This window comes from Quercus suber, unplaced genomic scaffold (assembly GCF_002906115.3).
Source record: "Quercus suber isolate HL8 unplaced genomic scaffold, Cork oak 2.0 scaffold_84, whole genome shotgun sequence".
NCBI lineage: Eukaryota > Viridiplantae > Streptophyta > Magnoliopsida > Fagales > Fagaceae > Quercus > Quercus suber.
Window position 1 is genome coordinate 1,045,253 of NW_027069549.1, and position 9,972 is coordinate 1,055,224.

At 33.0% G+C, this 9,972-nt stretch overlaps 1 protein-coding gene across 1 annotated transcript; it reads right to left on the reverse strand.

Annotated features, from left to right (window-relative positions):
- Positions 1-460: 460 nt before the first annotated feature.
- Positions 461-9,264, reverse strand: LOC112010401 (serine carboxypeptidase-like 17). Its single transcript, XM_024042744.2, has 14 exons — positions 8,780-9,264; positions 8,554-8,690; positions 3,301-3,377; positions 3,090-3,212; positions 2,828-2,930; positions 2,675-2,712; positions 2,480-2,581; positions 2,109-2,195; positions 1,881-2,033; positions 1,676-1,747; positions 1,484-1,602; positions 952-1,065; positions 803-857; positions 461-709 (listed from the first exon to the last, which is right to left on the reverse strand). Exons 1-14 carry the CDS (start codon positions 8,953-8,955, stop codon positions 626-628), a joined length of 1,440 nt encoding a protein of 479 aa, XP_023898512.1. The 5' UTR covers positions 8,956-9,264; the 3' UTR covers positions 461-625.
- Positions 9,265-9,972: the final 708 nt, after the last annotated feature.

A 9,972-nucleotide genomic window follows, 5' to 3' on the forward strand; every position in this document is an offset into this window, starting at 1 on the left:
TGTATGGAAAAGTAAAATATCTTATGTAGGTGAATTGTAAAATAATGTGTTAAAATAGATAAAATAATTTTTTTTACCACAGCTAATGCTGATGCTCTTAGAGACTTGAACCTAAAAAGTCATGTATCACATGATACTTATTAAGAACCATTAGACCAACCACATGGGTAGGACTGTAAATAAACAAGCTATAAGGCATAGTTCCAAATTCTCCTTTGAATCTTTGATGGATTTATACGGTGATACCTCCGCGAGAAAAAAGACTAGGAGTTACCCATCTCACATTCATACTAAAAAAGACTAACTGAAGCTACAATAAATTCATGTATACCATACATGTACACATATCGTGTACCTTTTATTTGGACCAAATGATGTGGATTTATTTATTTATTTATGAAATTGATGTGGTTTATCGAACATTGTTGTAAACTTGTAATTAGACAAACTAAGCACTAAATGACTAAAAGATTACAACTGCTTTCATCTAAAAAAACTGAACAAATGCAAGAACCTCACTTCATGATCAAATGTCCCAAATTATTGAAGCTTCAATCAATTATTACAGAGCTCAGAGAGAGAGAGAGAGAGAGAGGAACCAAAAAAAAAAAAAAAAACCCACTTATTACAGAGGGTAATAATGAACCCACCTTTGAAACATGTTATAACATTCTCTACGGTAGTACTCTGGTGCAGTGTGACCAGCACCCTATACAATACAACAGGGAAAAAAAATATGTTACTTTTCTTCGTAGATCAAAAGTAAAGAGATGAATCAATAATAAGAGAATGGTTTACTTGCCTTTACAGTTGCAAATGTTAAACGAAATCCATTCTCAGAATACTTTCTTGTGTACCTAAATTAAACAAGCGGCTTAGCTAAGAAATGGATCTTTATTTTCCAAAATACTCAAAAGCTTATGAAAGATTAGATTGCAATGAATTACTCACCCTGCAATTTGACCATCAACAAGCCAAGGTCGCCAATCATTGACAATAGTCAAATTAAGTGACTTTATCCATTGTTCTGTGCCCACAAATGGTACAACCATATCGCGATCACCACTGTTGAAATGAGAAAATCTTTAGAAATGAGCAGCTAAAAATAATCTAATTGATGGAAACAATTTATAATTAGACTCAAAATTAGTGAAATTTAAGATCAGCAAATTTAACGTGAGTCAATTTCCTTTATCAAGTATCCTCCACTAAGCAATTTTCATCCATATTTTGATGGTAGGTGTAACATTCAGTAAATTGATACAGTAGAGGGGGGAATCAAAACTGACTTCAATGTTTATACACCAAATTTTAAAGTAGACATGCCCTTGGTTTCATTTTATCAGCTTGATATCAACTTAGCTTAGACAATTTTTTTAGTTTATTTTCCCATTTTGATGAAAATTTTATCAATTTGTGTGGTTCGATTCACCAACTGCCTCCAACTAGACAATGTTGAGTGCAGAAAATTGCAAGTGGTTACCTCTCCACCAGGACTTGTAAGCCTTTCTTACTGAGATATCGATGAACATCAACCACACTCAAAATATCCTTTGTGTATGATAAGCTCTTGTTGCACCTCTTCCAATCCCAGACAAAACCCTGGTGCCACAAGGATGGCTTCTCAATAAAATTATACAGATTCAAATAACATAACCCTGAAGAATTTATGTACCTGTCGAACATGCAGAGCGTCTTGGACTCTGTCATCATTGGACCACATGTATGCTAATGCATAATTAAAATTCTGCAGTTAAAAGCAAACTGGTTAATCACAGAGCTATATATTCAAGAAAAGGGTAATGTAGCTTTCAAAATGAATCACACAAGAACATATCTCACTATATGTGATGTGGCAATTTATAAGAGGGAATGTTTACCCGACACCAATATTCATGAATTCTTGGTGGAGAGAGTATGAAATCTGCAGAATTTTCTTGTACAGATCTTCTATCCAGTTCTGTATTAAGGCTTGGAGAAGCAAAAGCGCACTTTGGTTCCAAAATATCATTACGAAATAGATCTTTTATGCACTGCAGTTCCGTTTAATCTGTCAGTGTTTTGGAAGAAATTGAGTAAAACAATATTATCATTAAAAATCGACTCACTTTTTTGTAATATGCAAGAGCCAAGACACATGCTGTATTGGATGGATCTACATCCACATAGTTCTCTTGGCAACTTGTTTTAAGTTCCTGCAAAGATGTAAACATAAAACCAGCACCAAGGTGTTACAACCATAAGGAAGACATCAGAACCAATCAATATGAAAAATACGAAATCAGCAAATTCAATACAATGAAAGTAAAGCTCATGTGACATCTTTGCCAACATTTTCAGACTATATGTATATAATAAGAGTCCCAGGATGCCTAAAATGGCGAATTACCATTGTCTCAAATCTTTAAATTGTTAGTAAACATTCAATTTAATAATTTAATTATTATTCTATACGGCATGCCAAGTAAACTCCACTCACCTCATAAAGTTCATCTGATATCAGTGCCATTCGATGAGCGAATATTATTTTGGAATTTTCATCAATAACCGAATCTGTACGTGGGCTCCCAATTAAATACCCCTAAATTTATTTGAAAGTAGAATGTCATAATCACTATGCAACAGCAAAATGAAATGCCCAAATAATTTAAGTGAATTAATATAGGTCATGTACTTTGAGGTTCATTCGTGGCTTGACTTTAGCTGCAATACCTGCAAGTACATTTCATTCCAAGATCAGTAACTCAAAGGGGGATCAACTCCAATATACAAATTCAAGTTCCACAATTCTACAATTCCACAAATAGTTATCAATAAATTATCTTACCATCTATGACCTTCTTTGTCACTAATGGAACAATAATGCCTGAATAAGAATCACCACCAATAAATAGTTGAACTGGGAGATATTGTGGGTGTTCATCTAGCCACTGCAACATAGCTCAAACACATGAATGAGTATTTAAACTTGTCCAAGACCTCTTATTAATATCTGTAATGGAACATTTTGGATTCCTACATTTCTGCTATAATAATTTTCTGCAAAAATAGTGGAATTTTCCTTCTTGAAGGTATGAGCTTTTACGCACCTTCCTGAGGAATTGATAGGATTGTTCAGATGATTCTGAATCTGAGGTAGGCCAGCCTTCTGGAGTTCTTGCATAGGAGAATCCAGTGCCAACAGGTGCATCTAGAAATATAATGCTGGCTGTCTGGATAATGATCACCACAGATTAATAACAATTGTAAAATAAGAAACAAGGACAGAAGTAGAGAAGGTTGCTTGCTCAAAATAAGTACCTTTGTCCATGCATATGGGTAATATACCAATCTTGGTAAGCCCCCAGTGTAGTTGTTAATCTGAAATTCCAGTGGACCTGCACAGAATTATCAAATTAGATTACAGCCTTTTTGCTAATGAAAGAAGTCATTCAACTAATTAAAGGCAGGAAAGCCACTCAGACCACTCTTCACTAAATATCAGAGGCTATGAAACTATTCAAACAGTTAAGGTTGAATTTAACTTGTTCTAATATTTCCTTCTTCAAACCAAACCCTTCTGGGCCAAAAAATTTACAAAATAATTATAATGCTCTTTGATATTAATGAAATCCACCACAAAAAGTAAATTACATTTGTGGTCATCAAGTTACAATAAATTGAAGAAGTCTGAAGTCCTTCATTCAAACCTGCACGGTCGCAAACTTTTTACTTGAGCAGATCCAAGTTAGACCTTTTTACTTGTTTTATTTCCCTTTTTAAGCCTAGCCAACCTGTACTAAGACACTAGCCATCTCTATAAAAAAATGTACTCAATGTTAGTATATTCGGGCCACCTTTCCTTGTACTTTTCTTTCCTCTCCCTCCATTCCAAACATACTAAAAGTGCTTGTGCATAAAACATTATATCTCATTCAAATATACACTAAGGGGAAATGAATGTTAGTGCTTGTTACACTAACATGCTAATGGAATGGAAAGATCATAAGGGAATGGAATGGAATGTATTTAAACAAGGGAAAGGAATGGAATGGAATGGAATTAAGTAATCTTGTTTGGATGTTTTAAAATAAAGGAATAGAAATGAATGCAAATGAATGGAATGTAAGTAGCCTTGTTTGGGAGTAATATAAAAGGAAATGAATAGAATCATATTATGACAATATTACTATTAGACCCTTATTTTAAAATATAGAGGTATTTTGGGAGTTTTAGTAAAAAATTCATTAAATCTAATTTGATTCCATCCAATTCCTCCCAATTTCGGGGGAATGATTTGAAAGAAATAGAGAAGAATGAGTATTCCATCATACTCATTCTATTCCCTTCCACTTAAACTCTCAAATAAGAGAATGAATTTTCCATTCCCGTCATTAAAACTCCCAAACAAGAGAATGGAAGAATATACTAAAATTATTCTTTTCATTCATTTCCATTCCATTCTATTTCCTACTCCCAAATAAGGGCTAAACAATCTTACTTTCCTGCTTCTCTTCTTATCACATATTAGCCGGTAGACTCCTTAATTAACTTTGTAACCTAGCCTCTACTTCTTATCTCACATTAGATACTCTCTCTCTCTCCAACATCAAAACTCCATCCTCACACTTTTTAACCATCGGAACTCTTTCTCATCATTGTTGGAACTCCATTCCTCCATCAATCATTCTTTGTTAACAAGAAGGTAATGAAAATGTCTTTTTTCTCATTCAGTCTTTGTTAACATCACTATCAAGCCTCCATTCCTCCATTAATTTATGTTTGTTGGTGATGAAGAGTTTTGGTGATATTTGAGGGATTTCGTGTGGCTTATCGAGTTTGAAATTGCAATGAATGTCTGTTAGGGTTTTAGTGTCCAGACCTAGGCCTCTTATGCCAATGTGTCTTTGAACAAAAAATTTATTTTTCTAATTCAACCTTTTTCTCCACTATTTTGAAAATAAAATTTGACAAAATTGGAATATTATGTGCAATGTCCTAAATAGTAATCATTTAATGAACAGAAAATTAATAGTTGAAATACTAATTCAAACCATAAATTTTTTGTAGACTTGACAAAATTGAATCTAACTCAACTAACAAACCAACTGAATGCTTTGCTTTTTCAACTTGTGATGGGTTGAGTTGGGTTGAAAATTTCTTAGCCCTATCCATGCGTACCCCTAATCAGGGATTCATACCAATGTGATTTACCACAAACGAATCAACAAATACCATTAAGACACAAAACTCTTAACAGCATTTTTATTACAACTGCAGTGTAGTGTAAAAGCCAATGCCACACATAAAGGTAGGATTGTACAACCCAAACCCTAACTTGACAAACTTGTCCAACTTGAAAGTACCCAAGCCGAAGGCCTCTAGATCCATGCAACAAGTCAATAGACGATAAGTCCATGCTACCAAAACATGATCATCTCAAGTCAAGTGATGAGTTTCCCATCAAAGACCCTAAACCCAACCCATCCAAAGCCGTAGTTCTTCACCATTCCTTCACCCAGAGTTGTCGTTCTTTGCTTTTTGCCACTCTCCTCTCTAGCTCAAGCTTTGCTTAAGATTCTACTCAGATCACGTCGATTGGTGCCACAAAATCTTGATGGTCATAAAATAAATTGCAATTCCAATCAATTCAATTGTCAAAGCTCTCATTCTGTGACAATCAACCGCCTAGACTATCACGTTCAATAGTGGGTTGGGCATTCTTTGACCACCATGATCAGGTCAATTGTCTGACCACCATGATCAGGTCAATTGTCAAGTTGACACCAAATCTGAGTCTGGCCAACCAATGAACACCTTTTATTTATAGGAATAAACCAAACGAACACATAAGATTTTATTAATTTCTTGAGTGAAAGGATATGTTTAGAATAGCACAAACTTTTTCTATTAAAAAATTGACTAGCTATCTCTTGGTTTCAATTTATAGAGTATCAAATACACAAATGTTATATATCAAAATTAAAATTGGCCATAAATGTTAAAAGCTTTCAAAAATATTGTATGATTCAACTGCATGACACAGGCATATCAAATGTGTCTAGTAATGCTTTAGCACAAAAGCACTATCAAAAAAACTTATGATGTTTCAGTTTTTAGTTTAGTCGTCATCTATGAGACTAAAAGTAACCATTTTTAACTTCAAAAACTAAAATCACTTGTTTACTAAACTTTAGGAACTAATTATATATTTAATGCAAAAATTATCTAGGTTAAAGTTAAAAAATTTGGAGTAACTTTGGAGAGGAGAAGGGTTTACAATTCATTGTTTATGTTTTATAAATCTAGAACTTTAAGACACTATTCATTATAATTTGACAAAGACTAAAAATGCTAAAGTTTTTAGTTAAAACTCCCATATATCAGTAAAGCTCTGCTACTAAAATTGTAGTGTTAAACTATACTTCTCACAACAATAACAAATGGGTAGAAAGAAAATTCTTATTATTATCTTGGATTGCTTAAAAGAGTGTGTTAGACATAATATATCATGTCTCACACTCTCTTAAAAGTTCCCATTTTATTATCTTGGATTGCTTAAAAGTTCCCATTACTTTTGAGTGGATTTTGTGATGTGCATTTGTGTTAAAACTTTTATTCTCTCATCTTTGTGTGTGTTTGTATTTCAAAATAATAATTATTATAATAAATTAATAAACTTTCCTTATTTTCCTTTAGAAAGAGATTATTGTACCCAGGGGTGGCTCCCCATAGTGTCTAGGGTGGTCACAAGACCTCCCTGACTTGTAAAAAAAATAATTATTATGTATAAAATTTAAAAATTCATGATTTTTTTATCCTTAAAAAAGCCTTTGTGATCACCTAAAAAAATTTTTAAGCACAACATAATTAAACTTTTGATAAACTTTGGCAATAAATTTTGTTGTGGACTGAGACTACAACTCCATTCAATATTTTTTTATTAAATATGAATTTTGACAAATCCATAATTTTATTACACTTTATTCTTATATCCTCAATTCTTGCAAAATTTAAAGAAGATTAAAGATCAATAGCTATGTTATCAATCAAATGTTTAAATTTCAAATTTTTGTAGTCTAAAATTATACATAAAAAATAAGTTTATGGATCAAATGGTAAATAATATCCGATTGATATGAAATTTGACATGTTTTTTAAGAACATAGAAAATATGCAATTCAATGGTTAAATTTTCAAAATTTGTAGTAACGTTAATTTTTTTAGTGAGAGTTGTAACCTCAAACTACAACTAAGTTTGTAACCAAACTTTGTTTTTAAACTTTGGCCCCCTTAACAATATATTAGGTTCATACCAAAAAAAAAAAGTCCAAGAAAAAATTAATTAACTAATATTTTGAAAGAAATGTAGTTTGTGACGTTAATAATGAGACTATAATATAATAATTTCAAAATAAGAAAATTCGTAAAATAAAATTGTAAGACTTTATATATTTGCATATGTGTTTTTGTGTGGTGTGTGTGGTTTTTTTTTTTTTTGGTCAATATATGAAGTTCTCTTTTATTAGATTTTTATATAATTTAAATTTCTTAATGATCACCTTAAAAAAATTCCTAACCCCACACTAATTGTATCTACCCCCCCTCCCTTTTTTTTTGTTTTTTGGTAGAATCAGCCCCACACATGCGACATGAGACCGCAATTTTGGTCACAATATTTTATCTTTATTTTCAAACGAATAGTTTTTATCAGAATGTCACTACATTCTATACATTCGACATGCCTTGACAGTTAGACATATACTTTAGTTTTTCAAACCATCTAGTCCACAACCTAACAATCTTTTTTGCGCAAGTTTTGCATCCTGACCGGATGGTGCTCCAGAATTGAAACCATTTCTATAACTCTATAATTTACTAGCCCTTCAACAGCTGGGCCACAAAAAATTGAGATTGCTATCGTCGCATCTGGAGCCCTTCAATCAAAAAATTGATTTGGTGCCTCGTTCAGAGCAATTTGGTTCATCGATATGACTGATCACCAGTGTATATGATTATGTCTCACAACATAAAAGCACTATACAGAGGTGGTTTTAGCATCCTGAGTCAGGTTGGTAGAGATAAGGAAAAGAGGAGAAAGACATTGAGATTTCCTCTAATTTGGCATAGGGTTAAATGGAAAGAAAGGAAGAAGGGAAGGTAGGAGAGATTTCCTCAAATTATTCATTGTATTTCCAATAAAATGAATAATTATCCTGTCTTGTCAAGACTATTATAACTCCATGGTATTGCCTAGTCTAACCATTTATAAAAATTTTAAAAATACAATACCATGTCCTGTCGTACCAAATGTGAAAGGTTATTCCTAAATTGGTAATTGTTTTTTCATACTACACACAACATCCATAATTTTATGCATAATGTCACATGTTTTTTTATTGATAAACTTCCAAAACGACCATATGTGGAGCCTAATTGAAACTGAAGGCGTGTAATGCAAGTTTGCATCAGCTATGTGCAAATGCTAATTTCCAATTCTAGTTAAAATATCGAAAAGTGTTAATAGTCCTAAATGGTTGCAATGAAAGCAAGAAAAGAAAGAAATAAGGGTACCAATTTCATAGACAAGTCCACTAAAAGAGGAACAGCCAGGTCCTCCTGTAAGCCAAAGAAAAAGAGGGTCTTGTTGAGGATTTCCTTGAGACTCAATAAAGTAGTAGAATAGCTCAGAATCCCCCACACTTATGTATCTGAAACGAAAAACCCATTAAAATTTTCGCAATGAAACAAACCTATATATTCTACACTCAAAATGCAGTTCAAACTTCAAAAAACTTACCCTGTTTCGAGTTTAAATGGTAGTTCACCATCAAAGCCAGGCAGATACTTGACAATGGAGCCAGAGTAAACTGTGTTTGCTGAGAGAATTAACACAAGAAGCAAATGCAGAAACGCCCATCTTGGCAGACAGACAGTGTCGCAGGACTTTCTTGGAAATAGCATGTGAGATACCATAGCTGACCTCAAAAAAAAAACAAAAACAAAAGGTAGTGCCTGAAAATTTTTGGCTGCTTTTTTTTTTTTTTTTTTGGGCTGCTTTAGTGATACAGTGTGGGACTTTATAAAGTTGGAGACAGTAACCTAGGGGGAGAAGTGAATTTATGCGCTAAAAGTCTACTTATTTTTTTTTCATGAAAACTTGATAGTGTTTTTAGGATTACTATTTCTTTTTACCACAATTTTGTCATAAATCTGACATGACAAAGGGGAGTGGTCACCTGTTATTTTCACAGGAACTTACAAGACTCAAGTTCATAACTAGTCTTGAATTTATAATTGTTACTCAGTAAGGGCCCAAAAAAAAAAAAAAAAGTGTTTGATAAGAGTGTTAAATTAAGAGTGTACTTTGAGTCATAATTCTGAATTTATTGTAGTTAAACTTTAAAGCATTGTATTTGGAAAACACATCCGAACAGATTTTCAATATTTTTGAATAATAGCTCCCGAGTGACACAATTGCAAATGTCGAAAATCGTGACACCCACGTTAGCCCAAAAGACTTCTTGTGGGACAGTGGTGCAGTTATCCGATGTTTTCAGCTGAACTCTAAATTTTCGAAAAAAAAAAGAAAAAGAAATTATTAAGGTAGTTTAGCACGTGGTTTACCCAACAAATTCCCCAACAGGCCTGCTTCAATATTCAAGTTGTATCAGACCAAGAGCGTCGGTGTACACGTGACCCAAACCATACGGCACCATGCATTATCATGTACTACAATAGTTGACCGAAAAAAATTAGGAGGAACTGGTATCAGAATTGGGACATGATCTACCAAACTTTCCTTTGTGATAATACATTGTTTTCTTTTCTTTTCGTTTTTTGAGAAACAAACAATACATTGTGTTGGATTGTCATGATCTAGCTTTTCTCTGTAAAATGTAACTTCTTCTGAGGTTCTACAGCCCCACCATTAAATTATTATAGTTATGTGAGTGTGACCATTGATTTTTGGAAGGCTATTATGTGTCCGTA